Genomic DNA, 26370 nt, shown 5'->3' on the forward strand with positions numbered 1-26370 from the left:
TTATAAATTAAATTAACAAAGTATACAAACACCTTTGTCTACTTTCAAATTAATTTATTTATAATCGAATTTCTTGTAAATCACCATTTACTATAAATAATTGAATTCCTACTTCAATTATTTATTTTATGAGAAAATATGTGCAACAATTGTAAATTTAAACTTAAGGGCCCAAAACCCATTTTTCACCAAAAATACTTAGGCCCATTTAAATTTCACAAATAATGTTGTCCATCCAATGGCCCAACATCTCAAGGCCCATGACACTAAGATTGTCCAAAACACTTTTGGAAATCCCTAGCCGTCATCGCCGTCGCCGGAGCTCCGTCGCCGGATTCCGGCAACAACAAAAAATTTTTTTTTTTATTTTAAAAACTGAACATTTCGGGCAGCCCCTCAGGCTGCCCTATGCTGCCCGAAATTTTCGGGCAGCCCCTCGGGCTGCCCGAAAAACACATTTTTTTTTTTTGTTTTTCTTCAAAAAATTTCGGCCTTCACCATACATGCACCAAAAAATTTCTCAAGCGGTTAGAAATCGATCTCAACATAATATTACGTAAATATTACACAAAATCCGTAACCTTAGCTCTGATACCACTTGAAAGCGGACCGGTTACGGTGGCCGGAAGCGCAACGGAATCACAAAAATCGAATTTTTGAGGGAAATATTTTCGGCCACCACATATATATCTTGTGTAATATTTACAAAATCAAAACCATACATAGGATGTTAAAGAAATGTACCTATCAACTTTAAAAAGTTGATTGTGGCTCCAACTTTGTTGTTGAACAACAAAGCTCTTGAATGGAAGATGAATCTACAAGCTCTCCTCCTTTCTTCTTGAATCTTTCCTTCAAATTAGGCCCACCACCAACTAGGTAGATCCCCTCACAATTTGCACTAGAAAAATGTGAGGATTTTTCAAAGAGAAGTGTGTGTTCTTAAACAATTCAAGAACACAAAATGGAAGAAAAACTTGGAGAGAAAATGGAGATGATGTTTCGGCCATATTGTGTTGTGGGGGGAAGGGAGAATCATTTTTTAATTCCATGTCTTGGTGTTGCAAAAAGCAAAAGTGAAAAGTAGCATGCCATGCCATTATTTTATTCAAAAGTAATCTCCAACCCTTCACCTCCCATGCATGCATACAATATAGTTTTTAATCAAATTAAAAACTTTGGACTAAATTTAATTATCTCAAACATATTTGAGACTAATTAAACATTACTTGAATTTACCCAAGTCCCACTAGTTAAATAATTATTTTAATTGAGCTCTACAAGACTCAATATTATTTAATTAATCCAACACTTGAATTAATTTAATCATTTGGGCTCTACAAGGCCCACTAGTGTTTGATTAATTCAACACTTGAATTAATTTAATTTAGTCCATTATAATGTTTATGAAAATCACAATTTTCAAATACATTATTCTCTTGGCCAAATTTTAATTTAGGAACACTTCCATAAATCAAAATTTACATTTCTCTCATAGAAGTCATACTTCTATTTTTCTTTGCACTTATAAACTCATTTATAAGTCGTTCAACACATTGAACTATTTTCTCCTTTATAGAAGTCATACTTCTAATTTTCCTTACGCTTATAAACTCCTTTATAAGCCGTTCAACACATTGAACTATTTTTACTTCTCATCGGGATTTACAAAGCTAGTACTTGTGTGGCCCTCAATGGTTCATTGATACAACTAGCCGTGGGTTCACATCTCCATGTGATTCGGACTAAACATGTCCTTATTCGAGCGTACCCCAATTGCTCCATTCTTACTTATCAACTCCTTGATAGTAAGAACGTCAGAACTCAAGTCTGATAGTACCCAACCAATCACGTTAAACGCCTAGCAGCATCGCTTACGTGATTCCCTAGGTATCACATGATAGTGCCTGCAAGAACCATTCAATTATGGTTAGCGTACAGTACGGTCCCTTCAACTCATATATCCCGATCGATTCGACAACCATTGGTTCATCGAGAGTTGTCAATGAATCGATACTATGTGTCATGTCGTAGTTGCATCGATGGTGCAATCTATGAAACACCTTTCATAATTACAACCATACTCTGGCCAGAGATTTCAACCTACATACACATGATTACACATAGGATATCCATACCCGAAGGTAAGCGGTGAATCCCCGACTACAATGCATCGACTCCTATGTGTTTCGACAGAACACCCAACCTTGCCACCTGATGACCCCATGAGAGTCGGTAAACAAGTCAAAGTGTAATTCTAGCACATAGAGTCTCAATGTTGTCCCGGGTCATAAGGACTAATTCTGTACAACCATAAACCAGGACTTTTCCACTCGATAAGTGAGAACCACTTGGAAAGTCCTTTTATGGAGGGTTGTTCAGTGCACTCTACAAGGAGCACCTATCTGCATGTTCGGACATCACAATGTCCCCTACCAATGAAACATGGTACTCACATCGCAGATACTAGTCTCTAACTCGAGCGGCCTATATCCTTCTTAGTGGCGGCTGAATCGACTAGGAACCGTTTAGAATATACAGTATTACAAATATGAGTTTCATGATACTCATCATATGAGCATCTCATATTCTTTCTACTATTTGTATATTCAAGGGCTTTATCTATGCAGCTAGCATGGGTATACAGATAAAGATTTGCCAAAATAATAATTTCAAATATTATTAAAATAAAGACTGCTTATTCATAGAGTTTCATTGTGAACACTCGGCCAACACTTGGCTCGACGGGCACCTACTCTAACACGAGTGTCCCTCCAAGAAGAAGGCCGGCAAAGACAAGAAGAAGGCCCTTCTAGCCACGTGGAGCGACAGCGACAACGAAGAGGAGTCTACCCTATGCTTCATGGCGAAGGAAGATCATCTGACCGACTCGGATGACGACGAGGTACCCTCTTACGATGAATTACTCTCCGCTTACGCTAGTATGTACAATAAGGCTAAGTCACTTAGAAATGAGAATAAGCAACTTAAAACTGAACTAGAAGCTAGGATGCATGACAACACTAGGCTCAAGACAAACCTAAGAGACTTAGAGAAAGCCTTCAACAAGTTCAATTCAAACCATGTCCCGATTAATCCTCTCATAATCGCCTCAATTAACTAACAAATCATTTCAGATTAATAACGTTGCAAATTCCGGGCATTACAACTCAACTGGTCGTTCATTTCAACTGTTCAGCAGCTAGTTCAGTTCAGTTCAGTTGGTCAGCAGCTGGTTCAGTTCAGTTGGTTGGTCAGCTGGTCAGCAGCTGGTTCAGCTGGTTCAGTTTCAGCTTGTGTGTTGAAATCAGCCTAGCTGATTTCAGTTTGTGCAGAACCAGTAGCTTCATCGTCATTTATCAGCATTGTAAGCTTCGATTCAGACTTTGACTTCTGAATATGATTTGTAGATATTTGTCTTATCTTTTCAAAGCATATTGAATCGCTTCATTTCGATTACCAAGCTGAGAGATATGACCAAAATGCCGCAGCTGCTCAAACCCAACTGATTGCTGTTTTCGTGTGATCAGTTTGGTAATTGAGCGACCAGTTAGACCATGATAACATCCGATTTTGCCCAACTGACGAGAAATACAACTTGTTCCAAATTGAGTTTTCTGATTAGTGCAATTGGCGTATTGTCATTTGGATTGTCCAGCTGAGAGATATCTTCCAAACACCAAAGCTCGCCAGAAATTCAGTTTGTGCAGAATTCAGTTTCAGCTTGCTTCTTGTGTTTGCAACTTCGCACTTGAGTAAATATGTTAGAAACACAATAAAAAGTTTTGTTAACATCAAAATCAAGATTACGAACATGAAATGTTCCAACAATCTCCCCCTTTTTTATGATCACAAAACTTGGATAAACAATCAACTCAACTAACATATTTCTCCCTCTTTTTGTGTGAATCAAAAAGTCATATTTTCAAAACATTTTTAAAAAAAATTTCTCCCGTCAATATTTAAAAATAATCTACTCATTAAAATTATAATGAGTTCTCCCCCTATATTTTTGAAATTGGAAAATTATAAAAGAGGAGGGATAACTAACCAATTTTCTCCATGGCTCATTTTCTGCTGCAGCACATATGCTCTGTTTTCAACAAATAAACTGTATTTTCCCATGCATAATTAGGCTACAAGTTTTATACCGCTGTAAACATCTACAAGTCTAGTTTGCAACGCAAAAAGCGGTTTGTCATTTGGACACTCGAGCAAGGAGATATGTAATTTTTCCATGGTCGCTACAAGTTGCACGAAAATTCAGTTTTGCATATATATGTGTAAAAAAATCTGAAATTTCGAATTTTAAACATCAAAATCAGTTTCAATGTTATTTCAAGAACAACCCGCTCTGATACCACTTGTTGGGATCGACTAGGGGGATAATCATTGAGCTACAATAACTCGGTTCTTGAAATATTGAACATAGATGAATTAAATCGAGTTTTGTTAAAAACCAAGCGGAAGATACTCGAAATAATCATTCGTAGAAACTGATTAAATATTTTGTAAAGTATTTAAAATATATGCAAGTTGAATGAGAAAAATATTTTAGTTGAAGCCTTTTATCAAACATTTGGTATACAATATTTTGGAATTTGAAGAAGACATAAAATGCTTCAACAATGCATATTTAAAACTATGGAAATAATAAGTAAATGCAATAAATAAATAGACACGAATTTTTTATGGATGTTCAGAGATTTCAACACTCCTACGTCATCCCTTCTTCCATTTGGGAAGGATTCACTAGAAGACTTTGAATTATACAACACTTGGTACAAATCCATTCAGCTAGGACTTACCTACTGCCTAAACTGAACTCCTAGCACTCAAGATTGTAGGTAGCACCTCAGAATCATCATATTGTTTAATGTCTCATATGCAAAGATTACATACACAAGTTTTACGTCTTTGTGCAAGAGTCATTCAACTAATCTTTGAACTTCAACTCTCTTGTATATGTGTGAGTGATCGTGTGTGAGGAATTTATCAGTTACAGTGTACATCTCAAATGTATCCTCACACAAGGGCTTGTGCTATCAACTAGCTGATTTCTTCATGCTAACTGCCCATGCTTTGAATCATCTTCAAAAGCTCTTATTTGATCTTCAATATGTTGTATTTATAAGCCCCAACAATGATATATACGTTAGACACAAAAGAATATGACCGTTTGGAAAGTTTATGTACTGTTTCTGAAATTGCAACGGTCAAATTCAGCTTGCTGGGCATTTTCCCGACTGGTCAACTTTCGTCAACTGGTCAACTCTGGTCAACTCAACTGGTCGTTCATTTCAACTGGTCAGCAGCTGGTTCAGTTCAGTTCAGTTGGTCAGCAGCTGGTTCAGTTCAGTTGGTTGGTCAGCTGGTCAACAGCTGGTTCAGTTGGTTCAATTTCAGCTTGTGTGCTGAAATCAGCCTAGCTGATTTCAGTTTGTGCAGAACCAGTAGCTTCATCGTCATTTATCAGCATTGTAAGCTTCGATTCAGACTTTGACTTCTGAAGATGATTTGTAGATCTTTGTCTTATCTTTCCAACGCATACTGAATCTCTTCATTTCGATAACCGGGCTGATAGATATGACCAAAATACCGCAGCTGCTCAAACCCAACTGACTGCTGTTTTCTTGTGATCAGTTCGGTAATTGAGCGATCATTTAGACCATGATAACATCCGATTTTGCCCAACTGACGTGAGATAAAACTTGTTCCAAATTGAGTTTTCTGGTCAGAATAGTTGGCGGATTGTCATTTGGATTGTCCAGTTGAGAGATGTCTTCCAAACACCAAAGCTCGCCAGAAGTTCAGTTTGTGCAGAATTCAGTTTCAGCTTGCTTCTTGTGTTTGCAACTTCACACTTGAGTAAATATGTTAGAAACCAATAACAAATTTTGTTAACATCAAAATCAAGATTGCGAACATGAAATGTTCCAATAATTAAGCATCATAATGTTTATATATTGTTGTATTACCCAAAGGTGAACATCAATATAAATTACTATATATTGGTACTGAATCTGTAATTACGTTGTACGCAAAGCATTTAACACATGATCAATATATTATTCTTGCAGTATCTGTTTCTGTTTCACTTCAATCGCATGCTTCATCTATTTCCATGTTTAATGGTCTCAACTTCTCTGATTGGTGCGAACAAATCCAATTTCACCTTGGTGTTTTGGGTCTTGATTTATCACTTCAAGTTGAGAAACCTGCTGCTATTACTGATATTAGTAGTGATGATGAAAAGATCATTCTTGAAGCTGGGAAAGATCAAATATACTGAGCTTAATGCTTATGCGAATGAGTGTGGCAAACAACATCAAGTCTGCTCTTCCTCATACTGACGTGCTAAGGAATTTATGAAATTTGTGGGAGAACGTTCCCAAACTGCTGATAAGTCTCTTGCTGGGACGTTAATGGCTACTTTAACCACTATGAAGTTTGATGGTTCTCGTTTCATGCATGAGCATGTTATTGAAATGACGAACATTGCAGCAAGACTTAAGTCCTTGGGGATGAATGTGGATGAGAATTTCCTGGTTCAGTTTATCATAAACTCATTACCATCTGAGTATGGTCCATTCCAAATGAACTATAACACCATGAAAGACAAATGGAATGTGAATGAACTTCACAGTATGCTAGTTCAGGAGGAAACAAGACTTATGAATCAAGGAACTCATTCTATTCATCTCATAACCAATCAAGGAGCTGGAAAAAATCATGGAAATGGCAAACAAAGACTACATAAAGTGAATGAGTCATCTGCCCAAATCCAGGAAAAGGAACACAATAATCTTAAGTGTCGCTTTTGTGGAAAACAAGGACACTTTCAGAAAGATTGCCTGAAACGTAAGGCGTGGTTTGAAAAGAAAGGTATGTTTCATGCTTTCATATGTTTTGAATCAAATTTAGTTTAAGTTCCTAATAACATATGGTGGCTTGGTTCTGGCTGTACCGCTCATGTTTCAAATTCGATGCAGGGATTCCTTACGACCCGAATCACAAATCCAAATGAAAAGTATGTTTATATGGGAAATCGAGTCAAAGCTCCAGTTGAAGCCATTGTAATCTATCGTTTAATTCTAGATACTAGGCATCATTTAGATTTGTTTGAAAATCTTTATATACCTACTGTTTCTCGCAATTTATTTTCCTTGTCAAGACTTGATTCTGTTGGTTATTGTTTTAAATTTGGAAATGGATGTTTCAGTTTGTTCAAAAAAAATCTTTTCATTGGTTCTGGTATTATCAGTGATGGCTTATATAAATTTAGGCTTGATAATCTCTTTGCTGAGACTCTTTTAATCTTGCATCATAATATTGGAACTAAACGTGGTTTAGTAAATGAAAGGTCTGCTAACTTGTGGCATAAACGTTTGGGGCATATCTCCAAAGAAAGATTAGAGAGATTGATAAAGAATGAAATCCTACCAGATTTGGATTTTACTTATCTTGGCATTTGTGTGGATTGTATTAAAGGAAACAAAAACAATACACACAAAAAGAGGAGCCACAAGAAGCACACAACTCCTTGAAATAATACACACCGATATTTGTGGGCCTTTTGATATTTCATCTATAGGAAAGGAAAAATATTTCAACACCTTTATTGACGACTTTTCACGTTATGGTTATGTCTATCTATTACATGAAAAATCTCAGTCAGTAAATGCTTTAGAGGTATTTATAAACGAGGTTGAAAGACAATTAGATAGAAAAGTGAAAATTGTTTGATCTGGTAGAGGTGGTGAGTATTATGGAAAATATGATGAGTCAGGACAATGTCCAGGTCCGTTTGCTAAATTCCTTGAGAAACATGGCATTTGTGCTCAATACACTATGCCAGGTACACCAAAACAAAATGGTGTAGCAGAAAGGCGTAACTGTACTTTATTAGAAATGGTTAGGAGTACGATGAGTAAATCATCATTACCCATGTCCTTGTGGATGGCTGTGTTAAAAACTGCTGCGTATTTATTGAATAGGGTTCCTAGTAAAGCAGTTCCTAAAACTCTTTTTGAGTTATGGACTAGTAGGAAACCTAGTTTAAGGCACCTGCATGTTTGGGGTTGCTCAGCAGAAATAAGAATTTATAATCCACATGAAAAGAAACTGGATGCAAGAACAATCAGTGGTTTTTTCATTGGTTATCCAGAAAAATCGAAAGGATATAAATTTTATTGTCCTAACCATAGTACAAGAATTGTTGAATCTGGAAATGCTAGGTTTATTGAAAATGATGACATTAGTGGGAGTAAAGAGCCACGTAAAGTGGACATTGAAGAAGTAAGGGTAGATATTCATTTACCTTAGACTTTTTCTCATGTTGTTGTTCCTACAGTTGTTGAACCCGTAAACAACTTGCAAGGACATGTAAATGATCAAACTCCTATAAATGAAATCATTATCAATGAACCTTCCGTGGATGAAACACATGACATTACATTAAGAAGGTCTGAAAGACAAAAAAAGCCTGCTATTTCTGATGATTATGTGGTTTATCTTCAAGAACATGAATTCGATATAGGAATCGATGATGATCCAGTTTCTTTTTCACAAGCCATAAAGGGAACTAATTCTAATAAATGGTTAAATTCCATGAAAGAAGAGTTGGAATCAATGGCTCATAATGAAGTCTGGGATCTTGTTGAATTACCAGAAGGTTGTAAGAAATTCGGATGTAAATGGGTTTCTAAGACCAAATACGACTCTAATGGAAATATTGAAAGATACAAGTCTAGACTTTTCGCCAAAGGATTAACTCAGAAAATTGGTATTGACTACAAAGAGACCTTTTCACCCGTCTCTAAGAAAGATTCGTTTAATATTATAATGGCTTTGGTGGCTTATTATGACTTAGAGCTTCACCAAATGGATGTGAAAACTACCTTTTTGAATGAGAATTTGGAGGAAGAAGTTTATATGGATCAACCTGAAGGTTTTTCCATAGATGGAAAGGAACACATGGTGTGTAAACTTAAGAAATCAATATACGGACTTAAACAAGCTTCTCGCCAATGGTATTTTAAGTTCAATGATACCATCACTTCTTTTGGTTTCAAGGAAAACACTGTTGATCGATGTATATATCTGAAAATCAGTGGGAGCAAGTTTATTTTTCTTATTCTGTATGTTGATGATATCTTGCTTGCAACGAATGATCTTGGTTTATTACATGAAACCAAGAAATTTCTCTCTACGAAATTTGAAATGAAAAATATGGGTGAAGCAACCTATGTGACCGGAATTGAAATATTTCGAGATAGATCACAAGAAATGCTAGGGTTGTATCAAAAAGCATACATTAACAAAGTTCTTGAGAGATTTAAGATGGAAAAATGCTCATCAAGTATAGTTCCAATTCAGAAAGGAGATAAATTTGGTCTTATGCAATGTCCAAAGAATGAATTGAAACGCAAACAAATGAATGACATTCCTAATGCATCCATTTTTGGGAGCTTGATGTATGAACAAACTTGTACGAGGCCAGACATCAATTTTGTTGTTGGAATGCTTGGTCGTTTTCAGAGTAATCCAGGTTTAGAACACTGGAAAGCAGCAAAGAAAGTATTGAGGTACTTGCAAGGAACAAAAGATCATATGCTTACTTATCGAAGATCCGATCATCTAGAAGTGATTGGATATTCAGATTCAGATTTTTCCGGATGTGTTGATACAAGAAAGTCTACATCTGGCTATTTGTTTCTTTATGCTGGAGGAGCAATCTCATGGAAAAGTGCGAACCAGTCTATAATTGCAACATCCACTATGGCAGCTGAATTTGTGGCATGTTTTGAAGCCACAATTCAAGGGAATTGGCTGCGAAACTTTATTTCAGGACTTGGAATATCCGACAGTATTGCCAGGCCGCTGAAAATTTATTGTGATAATTCTGCAGCAGTCTTCTTTTCAAGAAACGACAAGTATTCTAAAGGTGCAAAACACATGGAATTAAAATATCTTGCCGTTAAAGAAGAAGTTAAAAAACAAAAGGTGTCAATTGAGCATATTAGTACAGATCTTAAGATTGCGGATCCATTGACAAAAGGGTTACCTACCAAGACATTTATTGAACATGTCGAACGAATGAGCATCATAAAAAGATTCTGATGAATTTCATTTATTTGACATCTCAATGTGAGCTCATTAATATATTGTTTTTTATATCAAACAACATTATGTTTGTTATTAGTGTGAATGAAGTTGACTGATTTAGTCTTAACAAAGACACTAATGTGGACCGCTGTTAATTTTTCGTTTATGAGTCATATTAAGTAAACATTAATATTGTGGTACATGGAAGGGACTATGTCGAATTAATGATGTAGAACCGCCATGAATCATATTAATATTTATTATATGATGTTACGATGTGACCAATAAATAAATATCTTTATGTTTATGCTCTAAGCATTAAGTTGTTATTTATTTAAACCATAATAATTAGTTCTACCACATGGGCCAAGTGGGAGAATGTTAGTTTTGTGGCCCACGTGCCACATTATTATTAGATATTTAATTAATATTTTAATATCTAATTTATGGTTTAATAGATAATGCTTATTATTAAATGTAATAAAGATATTCTAGGGCCTTCTTTTCAACTCACTGGAAGTTGAATTGGTCAAAGTGGTTACATGACTACTAACACACGTGGATAGAACATGTCAATTTTTTTTGCCATTTACGTGAAACGGTCCTCTCTCTCCCTATAAGAGATGAGCACATATATCATAATCTATCATAAAAAGAGAAAGTTCTGTGACTTGAGAATTGGAAAGAGAAGGAAAACGTTTTCTTCAATTGCGCAGTAGAAGGAATCTATGGCAAACAAAGGTTAGTAATTAATAATTTTGTAACTAATGGAATGTGATTATTATGAAGTTCTAAGATCTATATATGTAGTAGCCCGAATTCCAAATTGGGTAATTAACGGAGTATTGGTAAGGTTTAATGTGTAATTTTGACCGAGTCATGATCGGACGGACCGAAGATGGTTCGGAAGCACCGAAGAGTTCGTAAGGTCCGAAGTGGGTTCGGTGGATCCGATCATTAGGTGTCAAGAGTTGATCGACACGTGGGAGTTCGGACGTTCCGAAGTGTAGGTTCGGTGGATCCGATCATGAGGTGTCAAGAGCAGCTGGACACGTGCATGTTCGGACGGTCCGAAGTGTATGATCGGAGGATCCGATCATGAGCTGTCAAGAGCCAATGGACACGTAGCGTTCGGACGTTCCGAAGTGTTGTTCGGAGGATCCGAACATGGCCTATAAATAGTGCTCGAATTCCTCATTTTGGTATTGCCATTTCTTGAATCCAGGGTTAAGTTGTTGGTCGAGCGATAGCCAAGAGCTGCCAGGAGTAGTAGCGTAGCGGCGTTTGAGTTACGAGGCAATCGACATCAAAGGGCTGTCGACGGACGAAGGTAAACCCTAAACCTTTGGTAGTACTAGGGAGTGCTGGTTTTGCTAGTCTAGCATGGTAGTATTGTTCATTGGGTGCTTTTGATGCGTAGGCTTGTGCTAGACCTGATTAGCGGTGTTGCGTAAGGCTAGGCTTGCTGTGATAGAGGTACGAAAGTACTATCCGAGATATCCTGGTTGAGTATACATTCTTATATGTGTTGCATGATTATGTGGTGCATTGATATATGTCATATGATGCATGCTATTATGTCATGTTTATTACTGCACGTTGCATTTCATGTTGAGCCGTACCTCCTTCGAGATAGCCTTTGCTGTTGAGCTGTATCTCTTTCGAGATAAGCTATATCTTGGGGCCGCTCAGCCCTGTCTTGTGGACGCATGGACACCGAGAGTACACAGTGGCCGACGGGTCGGGAGGGCTTCGGTGGTCCGGGACATTTTAGGTCCACGTCTGTCTTGTAGTGGATGCAGTGACCCAGAGGTGTACCGCGCGGCACTATCCACTTGGCGCCTCTAGACTGAGCATTGTTGAGATCCTTTTGTGATTCCTGTTTCTTGACTACCCTGGTATCATATCATAGCATGTGCATTTCATATAGGTCTGTATACTCATACTTTTGTACTGGGCGTTCTTATCGCTCACGTCCTCGGTTTTGTTTATTCTTGGACACCCCATTCCCACGGGGCAGGCCTCAGGTTGGACAGCTCAGGAGGAGCAGGAGGAGGACGTTGAGTAGCTGGTTGGTTTAGTTATCGGTATTGTTTTGATTCGATATGGTTGTATTGGGTATTTTATTTTGAGTTATTCTAGACTTCATTTGGGTTGTATAATCGGTATTTTGTTGACTATTTCCGCTGTTATCTCTGATTATTGTTAATTAGGTTAATTGCATGCTTAGTTCTTGCCTAGTAGGTGATTCTGGAACGGGTCACTACATTTATGGTATCAGAGCATGCGTACGATTTTGGGATATAGATTTCTGTTTTAGGATTTCCGTTGACCAATTTACTAGTTTTCCCAATTCTATCTTGTAGCGATGGCTGACCATTTTGATGACGGGAGTAGTCAGGGGAGTGTAGGTCGATGGGGTGACCAGGACGATCATAGACGTCATCGTGAGCATCGTCATCGTCGGGATGGTCCTAGGCGTTTCGATATGCATCGTTTCATGCAGATGGGGCCTAAGCCTCTAGTTGGTGGAGAGACTCCTGATGATGCTGAGGATTGGATAGAGCGCATGGAGAGTTGTTTCCGTGCATTCCAGTGCACCGAGGAGCAGAAGATAGAGACTCTTAGTTTTCTCCTCGAGGGCCGTGCTCGCAAGTGGTGGCGATCGACTTCTGCGCCGATAGTTCAGTCGCAGGGTAGAGCGACTTGGGTCGATTTCCGTGCAGCGTTCATGCAGCTGTACTTTCCTCCAGCCCTTCGCCAGGCCAAGACGATTGAGCTCCTGAACCTGAAGCAGGGGAGTATGTCTGTTGATGAGTATCAGCAGAAATTCTTTGAGTTGTTACCCTTCGCTCCTCATATCAGTGGCAGTTCTGAAGCCAAGTACGATCATTTCCTTCAGGGCCTTAACCAGGAGATCTTTGATCGAGTCACTGTCTGTGATAATCCTACTTCGTACGATGGGTTGGTGAACCGGTGTCGTCAAGCAGAGATCAGTCTCCAGCGTGGTAGGGCTATTCTTTCTTCTAGACCTCCGAGTGTTTTGAGCCCTCGACCTCAGTCTTTCAAGAAATCTGGTTCTTCTTCTTCTGGATCTGGATCAAGGTCTAGCGGTGTTGTTCGCTTTGGTGAGAAGAAGGATTCTTGTGCGCATTGTGGGAAGAACCATCCATCGGAGCAATGCCGATTAGCAGCAGGAGCTTGTTTTCAGTGCGGAGAGATGGGTCATCTCAAGAAGAATTGTCCTCAGCTGCGAGGTGGAGCAGGATCTGGTTCTGGATCCCAGACGACTGTTCAGCAGAGGAGACAGGGTCAGGCAGTGGGTAGTTCGAATCTTCGACCTCGTGCCCAAGGTCAGGTTTTTGCGCTGAACCAGGATCAGCCTGGGATGTAATTGTTATACAGTTGTAATGACGAATATTTGCAGTGTATTACAATGGTGTTTTATTCTCTTGCCTAGATTTCGAGGACGAAATCTTTTTAAGGGGGGGAGAATGTAGTAGCCCGAATTCCAAATTGGGTAATTAACGGAGTATTGGTAAGGTTTAATGTGTAATTTTGACCGAGTCATGATCGGACGGACCGAAGATGGTTCGGAAGCACCGAAGAGTTCGTAAGGTCCGAAGTGGGTTCGGTGGATCCGATCATTAGGTGTCAAGAGTTGATCGACACGTGGGAGTTCGGACGTTCCGAAGTGTAGGTTCGGTGGATCCGATCATGAGGTGTCAAGAGCAGCTGGACACGTGCATGTTCGGACGGTCCGAAGTGTATGATCGGAGGATCCGATCATGAGCTGTCAAGAGCCAATGGACACGTAGCGTTCGGACGTTCCGAAGTGTTGTTCGGAGGATCCGAACATGGCCTATAAATAGTGCTCGAATTCCTCATTTTGGTATTGCCATTTCTTGAATCCAGGGTTAAGTTGTTGGTCGAGCGATAGCCAAGAGCTGCCAGGAGTAGTAGCGTAGCGGCGTTTGAGTTACGAGGCAATCGACATCAAAGGGCTGTCGACGGACGAAGGTAAACCCTAAACCTTTGGTAGTACTAGGGAGTGCTGGTTTTGCTAGTCTAGCATGGTAGTATTGTTCATTGGGTGCTTTTGATGCGTAGGCTTGTGCTAGACCTGATTAGCGGTGTTGCGTAAGGCTAGGCTTGCTGTGATAGAGGTACGAAAGTACTATCCGAGATATCCTGGTTGAGTATACATTCTTATATGTGTTGCATGATTATGTGGTGCATTGATATATGTCATATGATGCATGCTATTATGTCATGTTTATTACTGCACGTTGCATTTCATGTTGAGCCGTACCTCCTTCGAGATAGCCTTTGCTGTTGAGCTGTATCTCTTTCGAGATAAGCTATATCTTGGGGCCGCTCAGCCCTGTCTTGTGGACGCATGGACACCGAGAGTACACAGTGGCCGACGGGTCGGGAGGGCTTCGGTGGTCCGGGACATTTTAGGTCCACGTCTGTCTTGTAGTGGATGCAGTGACCCAGAGGTGTACCGCGCGGCACTATCCACTTGGCGCCTCTAGACTGAGCATTGTTGAGATCCTTTTGTGATTCCTGTTTCTTGACTACCCTGGTATCATATCATAGCATGTGCATTTCATATAGGTCTGTATACTCATACTTTTGTACTGGGCGTTCTTATCGCTCACGTCCTCGGTTTTGTTTATTCTTGGACACCCCATTCCCACGGGGCAGGCCTCAGGTTGGACAGCTCAGGAGGAGCAGGAGGAGGACGTTGAGTAGCTGGTTGGTTTAGTTATCGGTATTGTTTTGATTCGATATGGTTGTATTGGGTATTTTATTTTGAGTTATTCTAGACTTCATTTGGGTTGTATAATCGGTATTTTGTTGACTATTTCCGCTGTTATCTCTGATTATTGTTAATTAGGTTAATTGCATGCTTAGTTCTTGCCTAGTAGGTGATTCTGGAACGGGTCACTACAATATATATGTCAAATTATATGTGTTTGAATTATAATTTGTCATGTAAAATCATGTTAGATTTTACATTATGCAGCTAATCAACTAGGAACCAGTTTAGAATATACATTAAACTTTCTAATGAGTTTCATGATCTTAAGTTGAGTGGTAGATATCATGATACTTATTGTATATTCAAGAGTTTTATCTATGCAGCTTGCATATGTAAACAGATAAAGTAAAAGTCATAATTAGATAAAATTATAAAATATTATTAAAATAAAGATCGTTTTTACATAAAAAACACTAAAATCCACGTCATAAGTTGGTTCTCTGGAAACCTACTCTGATAGATCCAAGTTCACGGACAATGGCTGCTCAGCTCCTAGATCATCCTTTTGTCAAGCGACTACTCCAATCAGGAACGTCTCCTCTTGATTCCGGACGACAAATATGAGATAGTGTTTCGGGATAATTTAAAAATTCATTCTTATTGTTCAGTTCATGACATAGCTCATGCCGCCTGAGCGGACTTCCGAATTCGGTACAGCGCCTTAAATTGTGTAGTAAGAGATCTACCAGTTATATGGAAAAATTATGAGAGTTGGAGTTAAGGTGGGAGCTTTTTTTTTATTACAAGAGCCGTTTCTCTCCTATCGGCCCCCATGTGTATTGTTCCCCATCTGCTGTTAGATGGTTATTTCCACAGAGTTCGTAATGACTTAACAGTTGAAGAAATGCAAGTTAGCTCGTGGTCTTTAATTTACGAAGTTGTGATACGAAGTCGTTGACTCTACCCATACCAACTTATTAATTGGGAATAATTATTTTCACACAGTTATTGACTTTTGAGAATAAATATTTGACGTCATAAATGTCAAAACTAATGACTTTTCAACGACAATTTTTGTCAATGCTTTCATAATTTTCCATAACTCTAATTGTTCTCGAGTCGTACATTTTGGTTTATTGGGTTGTTGTTGAATTTCATTAATTAATTAATATGGCAACACATAATTAAAATATAAATCAACTTGTATCGTGATACTTCTGTTACAACGTAAAAGTTTGATCGTGTTTAGATCATATGATTTGGAACGAGTGAATTTCAAATCCGTTCAAACGAGTGAATTTCAGACTAACGTTCCTCATATTTACAATAATAAATAAATAATAATTTTGATATAAAAATAATATTCTTTAATAGGTGATCTAAAAAAATATATATTTTTCAAAAATTGATTCATGAAACTGTCTCGTGTATACTGTGAATTGGTTATTTAGTAGCAAAATAAAAATAGTCTTTATTTAATTTAATACCCTGCCGACCGATAGTGGTAGGAAACTGAAAAAGCCGACACATAATAAATGGCCGAGTGAGTGAGTCAGTGTTTCATTTGTTAACTGGCAAATCAGAGCAACGGAAAATGGAGGGCGGTGCTCAGCCGGGGGACGCCGTGATGTCGGAGGCGCAGTTACCTCCTCCGACGCCGCCGATCGATCATATTCCGGCGACTCTGAGCCACGGAGGAAGATTTATCCAATACAACATCTTCGGCAACATCTTCGAGGTCACATCCAAGTATAAACCCCCAATCATGCCCATCGGTAAAGGCGCATACGGCATCGTCTGGTATGAAGATTTCTATCTCTTTGCATTTCTGTGTTTTTTCAATGTCTTTAATTACTGATTTCTGTTGTCAGTGTGCGCTAATTGACTTGATTTTTGCTGAAAAGCTCGGCATGGAATTCGGAGACTAATGAGCATGTGGCTATTAAGAAGGTGGCTAATGCCTTCGACAATAAAATTGATGGGAAGAGGACGCTGCGTGAGATAAAGCTGCTTCGTCATATGGATCATGAAAACGTTAGTAGATTAATACTTGTGTGCTGATTGTATATTTATTCTTGTGGGCATGACAGAGGCAGCTTAGCCCGGTTAATTAAGAAAATTCATTCAGTTTAAGTGATGTCTTCGATAGACTATAGTAATGTGTGCAATTTTTATATTTTGTGGGGTGGTTAATCTTTTATCAATTAATAGAATCGAACAACTCAAAGAAACTACATTCGTGTATTAAGAACAAACCTGACTTTTTGTGTTATTTTATGATGGTTTTTTTTTTTATATAGCCGTGTTAAAAAAAAAATTGATCGGTGGAGCATTTCCTTGTTTATTTTTGTCATGTCGATTAAACTTTGATTGCTTTATTTTCAGTCATTATATGCTTGACTTGGTTGATTTTGATGACTCGTGGGGAAAAAATTGTGATCTATGTCGATTAAACTTTGTTTGCTTTATTTTCAGTCATGCTATGCTTGATATGGTTGATTTTGAGGACTCGTGGGGCTTGTTTTTAGTTTTGTTTTTTAGCTTTGAAATTCCTAAGAATGTAATAGATGCATTGAATCAATGAATCTATTTAGACAAAGAAACCTTTCAGAAATTATTAATGTTTCTCATTTGGATGATTTATAATTTCGATTTAGTAAAGCATTTGGTTCTTAGTTTGTTGGAGAAAAATATTGTTGATTTGCGTTGTCAGAGGATAGTAATTTTTGAGGAGAAAGGTTCTATTCTTGGCTTCGTAAAGGAAACGATTCTATTTTGTTTACTCTCTTCAAGTTAATTCAAGCACATTAAAATTTGATGGTCAATCAATCAAGAATTACAGATTAAAAGGAAATCATTTTTGGATAAAATTAGTATGCGAGTCGTGGTCTAAAGGTGTCATGCGTGTTTAATTACTAAATTCAGATCTTCCGCTACTTTATTAACTAAGCAGAATAAGTGACTTTTGTGGGGCAAAAACAAACACATTGGCGTTCTTTTCGTTAATAATTTAGTACATTTAGTCGCACTTGATGCATTCTAATTTTGCAGGTGGTTGCTATCAGAGATATAATTCCACCCTCTCAGAGGAAGTCATTTAACGATGTGTACATTGCGTATGAACTTATGGACACCGATCTCCATCAAATTATCCGTTCTAATCAAGGGTTGTCAGAGGAGCATTGCCAGGTTCTTATAATGTTAAATTTGAAATATAAATTAAATTAAGGCTTTGCATCTAGGCTTTATGGTGTGCACCCCCAAGATTCTTGGCAAAAAAAAAAATGAGTTACATCCTTCTGTAGAGAAAGAAATGGCAAGGGTCGTGTGAAGAAGCCGGAAAAAGAGTAGTCGGATGAGGAGGAGAAAATTTGGAATTTGGCTGATAGTTTGGTAGCTATCACCACAGGAAAGGAAGTCTGTAAACTTGGAAGTTTCATGTGTTGATCAAATATCGAACAAGTTGAGCTAAGTCCTTTCATAACTTTTCTTCCGTTCATCATCATCCTAGCACGTTCTCGCTAGTTGCGGGGTCGGCTACATGGATACTACTTCTCCAAACTAAGTGATTTTCACACACACATGTTATCTCTTAAACCAAGATCCTAGATATCCTCATAGTTGTCAAAGGCGAGCGCTCTCGCCTTGAGGCGAGAGGCGCCACCAGGCGTGGGTGTTGTGCCTGGGACAATCCCAGGCGCAACAATTTACAAAGGCGAGCCCAGGCTCGCGCCTGGGCTCGCCTTGGAAGGGCTCTCGGGCGCGCCTTAGGCGCGCCTTAGGCGCGCCTGAGATTGTTTTTTTTTTTTAAAAATTCTGTAACAGAGAAGTTGCATTTTCAAAATTCAACTTCTCTGTTTTTTTTTTAATATTAACTTAAAGGTAAAAGGCCCAGCCCAATCCCAAACCCTAGCAGCCTATGTAAGAAATTATATAGATGACAAAACTGTGAAGACTACCATATAATACAGCCAACAACGTGACGATTGACGACAGCGTGAATAAGACAAGAGAAAGGTCAAGAACCATTTATTGAAAAAGCTCAGGTATCGGTTCTTGATATTGTCGATATCTTATTTCCCTTTTTACTTTTTAAAAGCAGAAATGCCGGTACCTCTTTTAGAATTCATATTAAAGAATGTAGCACATGTGCAAAGAAAGATAGAGAGCTGGGAGAAAGGCATGCAGAAATCAAAGCATATTTGATTGGACCGCTTTATTAAATTAAAATGAAATTTAAAACTACACATGTCTTGAATCCATGAAACCACATCTAAAGGAACACGTAATCAATAATATCAATTGGACTGCCTTTAATATCTTTTAATATTTTTTAATATTTAGACAAACCAGGGATCCCACTACCTTTAAGAGTTTAATATCTTTTTTATGGCATGATAAATCCAATAACTATGTGTATGTTCGAGAGTATCATAGTTCATCTTAAGAAAATAATTGGCAATGATGTTATTTTACAAATTGTCTCTCGACTTTTCAACTTTTTTATTTTTTTTTTTAAAATATATTGCTGCATGCAGCGCGGTGGTGGCTGCCAACCGCATCCCACCATGCTCCAGTCCATGTTAGCTTTTTTCAAAAATAAATTTTTACCTTAAATAAAAAAGTAAATAAATATTAATTAATTGATCGTAAAACCTTAAATATTTTGAGCACGAGACTCGTAAATATTTAATTGTGAAATATTTGATTGTAAGATCTGATATTTGAGAAGATGAATATTAGAACTTTGATGTGGATGAATGACCCACGAATAATTGAGAAATATCTTTTAACTACTTTGATTGCCATAAACTGAGATTGTGGTCATGTCTACCTCGGGTTTTTTATAAATTATGTTATTGTATATATACCGAATTATTAATTAATATGTTGCAATATTTTCTCCAGGATAATGTCTGCCTCTGAAAATTTGGAGAATCGTAAAGATCCTGGCTGGAATTATGGGAAATTAATCAATCCAAAAGACACTAATTCCCTGCAATGTGTTTTTTGCGACAAAATTCTCAAAGGAGGAATTTTTTGTCTCAAGCAACATCTTGCTGGAGGCCATCGAAATGCCAAAGCATGTCAAAAATGCCCTGAGCATGTTAGAACTGAAATTCAAGTTTACATATCAAAAAAAAAAGAAAGCAAGCAGCAAATGGACATTAATCCTAGTTTTGATGATTTTGATGAGCAACTGGAAATTTTGGAAGATGATGATGTGGTTCCAATCCCTCGAAAAGGGAAACAACCAATATTTAGTTCAACAGCGAGTTCTGCCGCCATCCCTCCTGTTTTCTCAAGTCAAAAGACAAAGACTGTTGGTTTTCTTGATTATTTTTTTGTCTACAATATGGATCAGGTTGGTAGTCGAGGAAAGCAGAAAGGAGCAAAAGATTCAAAGAAATATGATGAGAGTCAGAAAAAAGTGAGAGACTCTGTGGTACAGTATTTTGTCAAATGGATGTACGATGCAGGTATTCCGTTCAATACTGTAAAGTATGATAGTTTTAAGGAATTTTGTAGAGCTGCATCTTATTGTACTCATGATTGGAAGCCCCCAAGTTACCATGAAGTTAGGGTAACTTATTTAAATAAAGAAATACAAATTACGAAAATCCTTTTGAAAGAGTACGAGGCAGACTATAAAAAATATGGATGTTCATTAATGGCTGACGGATGAACTGATGGAAAAAATAGAACTTTAATTAATTTTTTGGTGAACGGTCCAAGAGAGACAATATTTTTGGAATCTGTGGATGCATCCGGCTTTTCTCATACCGGTCTCAAGTTGTTTAACTTACTTGAAAAGTATGTGGAACAAATTGGTCCAAAGAATGTTGTTCAACTGGTTATAGATAATGCCTCTGCAAATATTTCAGCAGGTATGAAATGTGAATTCAAGATATTACTTTGTAATAATTATTAAATTTTTTATTTATAAGCAATAACATTAATCTTTAATATGCAGAGAAGTATTTGACGATAAGATTTCCACACATATTCTGGACTCCATGTGCTGTCCATTGTTTGGATTTAATGCTTGAAGATTTGTTCAAAATTCCTGTACTGAAGAAGGTTTATGAAAGGGGGATGATGATGAATGGCTATATATATAATAGGCCACAAGTCTTGAACATGATGACAGAATTCACAGGTCGAAGAGAAATGGTTAGGGCTGGGAAAACTCGTTTTGCCACTGCTTTTTTGACATTAAAAAGGTTTCAAAAACAGAAGGTGAATTTAAGAAAGATGTTCACTTCAGAAAAGTGGAACACGAGTCGATTTGCGAAGGAGGTAGAAGGTAAACGTGCAACAGAGATTATATTGATGCCTTCGTTTTGGAATCATGTTGTTTATGCCCTTAAAATTGGTGGCCCAATTATTAAAGTGCTTCGATTAGTTGATGGTGAAAAAAACCTGCCATGGGGTATATATACGAGGCTATGGATCGAGCTAAGGAGGCTATTGCTTTGGCTTTCAACAACAATGAAGAGAAGTACCAAAAGATTTTTGAAATCATTGATAAAAGGTGGACGGATCAGCTTCATAAGCCTTTGCATGCAGCTGGTTACTTTTTGAACCAGGAATTCTTTTATACGAATCCAGAGATAGAAAAAGATGCTGAAGTTATGAAGGGGTTGTACGAGTGTGTTGAAAAGATGTGTGAAGATGTTGACGTTCAAGATAAAATCACATATCAACTCTCAAAATATAAAAATGCTGATGGGCTTTTTGGCGGTTCTATGGCTATTAGACATAGAAATAAATTATCACCAGGTAAATAATTCTTGTTTTTTATTTCAAGATCATAACATATTGTTGAAAACTTGAAGAATTTTAACTTTGAAATTTTGTTTATCTCATTTGACAGCTGAATGGTGGTTGGCTTATGGTTCTACGACCCCACAATTGCAAGATTTTGCTGTTAGAATTCTCAGCCTTACGTGCAGTGCTTCTGGTTGTGAGCGGAACTGGAGTATGTTTCAGCATGTAAGTATTTCAATTTTAACATTGAATAGATACTCTTGAGTCTTGACATATTAATTGTAGTTATTATTTTGAACAATTCATGAAGGATAAATGTATTTTAAAATTTTTGCAGCTTCATTCGAAAAGAAGAAAGAGGTTGGCGCAGAAGCGTTTGAATGATCTAGTCTTCATTAAATATAACAGGGCATTGAAACGTCGATATGATTTGCGCGACAAAATTGATCCTATTTCATTGGATGATATCGATGATAGCATGAATGGTTGATGGGAGGATTGGACAATGAAGAAAATAATCTAGTCTTTGGGGATGATGATTTGACATGGGGTGATGTAGGCCGAGCGGCTGGGGTTGGGGAACCGATTTATGGTTTTAGATCTCGTGCTTCATCTTCTTCAAACGAGGTAAGGGCATCTACATTCAAAACAACCAGAAAAAGGCCAATTTCACATCTTTTGGATGAAGAGGAAGAAGAAATTGATGTTGATCAAGAAAGTGGTGAAGATCAAGAAGAATACAAGTCCGAAAGTTCTAGTGACTCCGATGATTCGATTGAAGAAGATAACTTGATTTGGATGATTGAAGAATTTTAATCGTGTTACTTATTATTATGAGCTTATTAATTATTTATTGTTTTGTGTGACATTGTGACTTAATTATTTCATATTTTAATATATTATTCTAAGATAAATATAGCGCCTCGCCTTGCGCCTCAGGCTCCAGAGCCCTTGTGCGCCTCGGTGCGCCTTGCGCCCTTGACAACTATCCTCCTTAACTACCTTTATCTAAGTTTTCAATGATCTACCTTTCCTTGTGCTCTTTCTATTAACCTTCCAATCTAAGATATGTCGGATACTCGGATTGAATCCGTGATTGATCTTCTCTTCACACGAGCAAACAGTGTTAGACGTCTCTCCCTAATCTTATTATCTATGTGGCCTACACCTAAAGAGCTGATAATCATTTCATTCTTAATTCTATCTTTGCACGTTTTGCCACACATCCATCTTAACATACGCGTATCTGCTATTGTCTTTTTATGCATATGTAGTCCTGCATGACCCAACACTCCGAGCCATAAAGCATAGCTGGTTGAACAATAGTATCATAACTTTTTATTTCAATCTCGCAAGCATCCTTCTATCGCGCAAGACTCCAGATGTCATCCTCCATTTCATCCACCTTGCTTTAATCCTAATACTAAATAATGAAAAACATCACTCTCTAGGACTTCTCGACCGTCAATCTCAGTTGGGCTACCTATTCGTCTAGATTTAAGACCGAAGTTACAAGCTAAATATTCCATTTCTGAGAGACTTATTCTAAAACCTTTTTTCTCAAGAGCTTCACGCCATCTATCTAATTTTTTATTTACACTTTTAATTTCGTCTATCAGGACAATATCATCTGCAAATAACATATACCAATGTACCTCATCTTGAATATGTCCCGTCAGCTCATCCATAACCAAAGCAAAGAGGTAAGGGCTTAAAGTCGATCCTTGATGAAGTTCTATTACCACATGAAATTCACATGAGCTATCTAGACCTCACACTAGTTATGGCACCTACATACATATCTTTAATGATTTGATGTAGCATTGAAGCACATGCTCCCTCCTAAATATCCACGTCATTAATTCTTAGGCACTCTATAATAGGCTTTCTCTAAGTCGATAAATATCATATGCAGGCTCTTCTGTTGTTCTCTATATTTTCTGTTATTTGTCTAATCAAAAAAATAACTTCCATTGTTGACCTACCTGGCATAAAACCAAATTGGTTCTCTGATACAATAGTGATACTCCAAAGTCTCCGCTATATCACTCGCTCCCATACCTACATCATATGACTCATAAGCTTAATCCCTTTGAGTAGTCCTGTAGTTCTCCTTTATTCTCATAAATTAGTACTATAATAGTATGTCTCCAAGTTTCTGACTATTTCCTTATATCTAGAATCCTATTAAAGAGACTAGTCAGCCATTGAATCCCAACTTTCTCTAGACATTTCCGTACCTCAATTGGTATCTATCCGTTCCAATTGCCTTCCACGGTATCATCCTCTTCAGTGCTTCTGTGACTTCCTTAGAACTAGTTCTACGATGGAACACTAGATGTCTTACTTTCTGCATCTCATGTCTACCCACGCTTAACTTTTCCGTACTCTGCTTTGCTACTGAGTCTTTTGGCTTGTTTATATAGTTCATATGATCCTTGGTCTCTAGTTCTTGCCAGTTCTTGAACTTTCTTTTCCATTTCTCTAATGGCTTGTTGTACAGCATTGTTCCACCACTATCTCTCCTTGTCGTGTTGTCACTTCCCTTTAGCCTCTCCAAGTACTTCCCTCGCCCCACTCTTTATATGGTTAGCCACGAGTTCAAATAACTCAGAGGTATGGATCTTATATAACTCAGAGGTATCGATCTTATCCTTAAGCCTTACAAAACTCTGGTCCCCTCCCCGAAAAAAATGAAACCGAATAACCCCTAAATATTTCGCTTGAATAGATCTAACGTTTTCTCCAAGTAGATTTTATTCCATCTTTTGCCTTGTTCTTTAACATTTAATAAATACAACACACCTCTACTTTAGTATTAGAAAAAAATTATGTTTGTGGAATCATGTATTTTTTGTTATTAATATTTTTGATGTAAACTAGTTATATTCGTGTTTTGGTGCAGTATTTCTTGTATCAAATCCTCCGTGGGTTGAAATACATTCATTCAGCAAATGTTCTGCACAGGGATTTGAAGCCTAGCAATCTTCTCCTGAATGCAAATTGTGACCTGAAGATATGTGATTTTGGACTGGCACGTGTCACATCCGAAACAGATTTTATGACTGAATATGTTGTGACAAGGTGGTATCGGCCTCCTGAACTCTTGCTAAACTCGTCTGATTATACTGCAGCTATTGATGTATGGTCGGTGGGCTGCATTTTCGTGGAATTAATGGATCGTAAGCCCTTATTTCCTGGTAGAGATCACGTTCATCAGTTACGGCTACTTTTGGAGGTATCTATTCTTTCGGAAATTCCATTTGTATATCAAAGTTTTGTATGAGATTATCAGTTTTTTTTATTGCCTTGGACATGTGTTTGACTATGTTGATTCAGTTTTACCCTTTAGAATTCATTGTATTGTTATTGCTATTGAATACATAATAACAGAATCTCAGGAAATTGTGTTCCTTTCTTTGTACTTGTGAATGTAGACTTTATTGAGCCAGAACTTCTCATTCTTCCGATTCAAGAATCTCTAGTATAAGAGATGATTACATGATACTTTAATTTAAGAAAATACTGGCAGCATAAGCTTTTGTACTTGATGCATCATGCGGCTTCCAAAATCCCAGTTGAATTGGATTTTGTTTCGACTAGCAGATACTTTCGTGTGAGTTTAATAATTGGTTATCTGATATTTGGAATAGCTTGTCATGTCAGCGATGTGACATACATTAATCAGAATTAGTTTTGGAAATTATACGGTTCCTTATATGTACTCGATGCATCATGCAGATTCCAAAAAACCTAGTTGAATTGGATGGTTTTGACTAGCAAATAATTTCGTATGAGTTGAAATACTTGGTTATCTGATATCAGGAATGGCTTGTTGGCGATGTGATTTTCATTAAAAGGAACTGGTTTTGGACATTATATGGTTCCTTTACTAAAGGAACATTATCTGTGTATATATACCTTAAAAATAAATAAAAAATATTGGAGCATGCATGAAACTATTTTGCTGTCCACGCTGTCTTGACTAAGGTAATGCTTATGCAATTGCCTGTTTCTCTTAAAAACTTTGGCTGATGTATGTAATTTATACGGACTCGTAGAACCATGCTTGCTCATAAATACGATTCTTCTTGCTTTGCAGTTGATCGGTACCCCATCAGAATCTGAAATGGGTTGTCTGAATGAAAATGCTAAAAGATACATCCAGCAACTCCCTCCTTATCATCGTCAATCATTTACCGAAAAGTTTTCTCATGTCCACCCTCTCGCTATCGATCTTGTTGAGAAGATGCTGACATTCGATCCTAGACAAAGGATTACAGGTAAGAAACTTTGTCCTACCTTGTTTGATTCATTGAATTCAAACTGTTCTTATATCTTAGAAATTATGTTCATATCAGTTGAAGATGCATTGGCTCATCCATATCTGAACTCATTGCATGATATAAGTGATGAGCCTATTTGCACGACACCTTTTACCTTCGACTTTGAGCAGCATGCTCTGACCGAGGAACAGATGAAGGAGCTGATTTACATGGAGGCTCTTGCATTCAATCCCGAATATCGACGTGTGTGAACAGTTGTCATTTGGTACTAAATTACTGTATTTTGTCAAGTTTCAACTGTTTTATTTGATCATTGATGGATCTATGTATATATCTATTGAACAAAAACTTGGATGGATTCGATTTTAGAATGCATCCGGTGAGTTATGATTTGGTTGTTCTGGAATTATTTCATTTGTTCTTAATTTTCTGCAAGCT

At 37.6% G+C, this 26370-nt stretch overlaps 2 protein-coding genes across 3 annotated transcripts; both read left to right on the forward strand.

Annotated features, from left to right (window-relative positions):
* The first annotated feature begins 16390 nt into the window (after window positions 1–16390).
* On the forward strand, window positions 16391–26360 carry LOC140837480 (mitogen-activated protein kinase homolog MMK1-like). Its single transcript, XM_073203651.1, has 6 exons — window positions 16391–16675; window positions 16780–16909; window positions 17927–18064; window positions 24552–24884; window positions 25749–25929; window positions 26008–26360. The coding sequence occupies exons 1-6, from the start codon at window positions 16470–16472 to the stop codon at window positions 26181–26183; spliced, it is 1164 nt and encodes a 387-aa protein (XP_073059752.1). The 5' UTR covers window positions 16391–16469; the 3' UTR covers window positions 26184–26360.
* On the forward strand, window positions 18907–22665 carry LOC140837481 (uncharacterized). Of its 2 annotated transcripts, XR_012119333.1 has the most exons (5): window positions 18907–18921; window positions 19784–20763; window positions 20850–21658; window positions 21753–21871; window positions 21984–22665. XR_012119333.1 is itself a non-coding variant. In XM_073203652.1 (3 exons), the coding sequence occupies exons 1-3, from the start codon at window positions 21304–21306 to the stop codon at window positions 22134–22136; spliced, it is 627 nt and encodes a 208-aa protein (XP_073059753.1). In that variant the 5' UTR covers window positions 20872–21303; the 3' UTR covers window positions 22137–22511. The 2 variants fall into 2 exon arrangements, 1 of the variants encoding a protein (XP_073059753.1); XM_073203652.1 differs by lacking the exons at window positions 18907–18921; window positions 19784–20763 and having other exon boundaries at window positions 20872–21658; window positions 21984–22511.
* Window positions 26361–26370: the final 10 nt, after the last annotated feature.

Source organism: Primulina eburnea, chromosome 7 (genome assembly GCF_022965805.1).
Source record: "Primulina eburnea isolate SZY01 chromosome 7, ASM2296580v1, whole genome shotgun sequence".
In the NCBI taxonomy this organism is placed as follows: domain Eukaryota; kingdom Viridiplantae; phylum Streptophyta; class Magnoliopsida; order Lamiales; family Gesneriaceae; genus Primulina; species Primulina eburnea.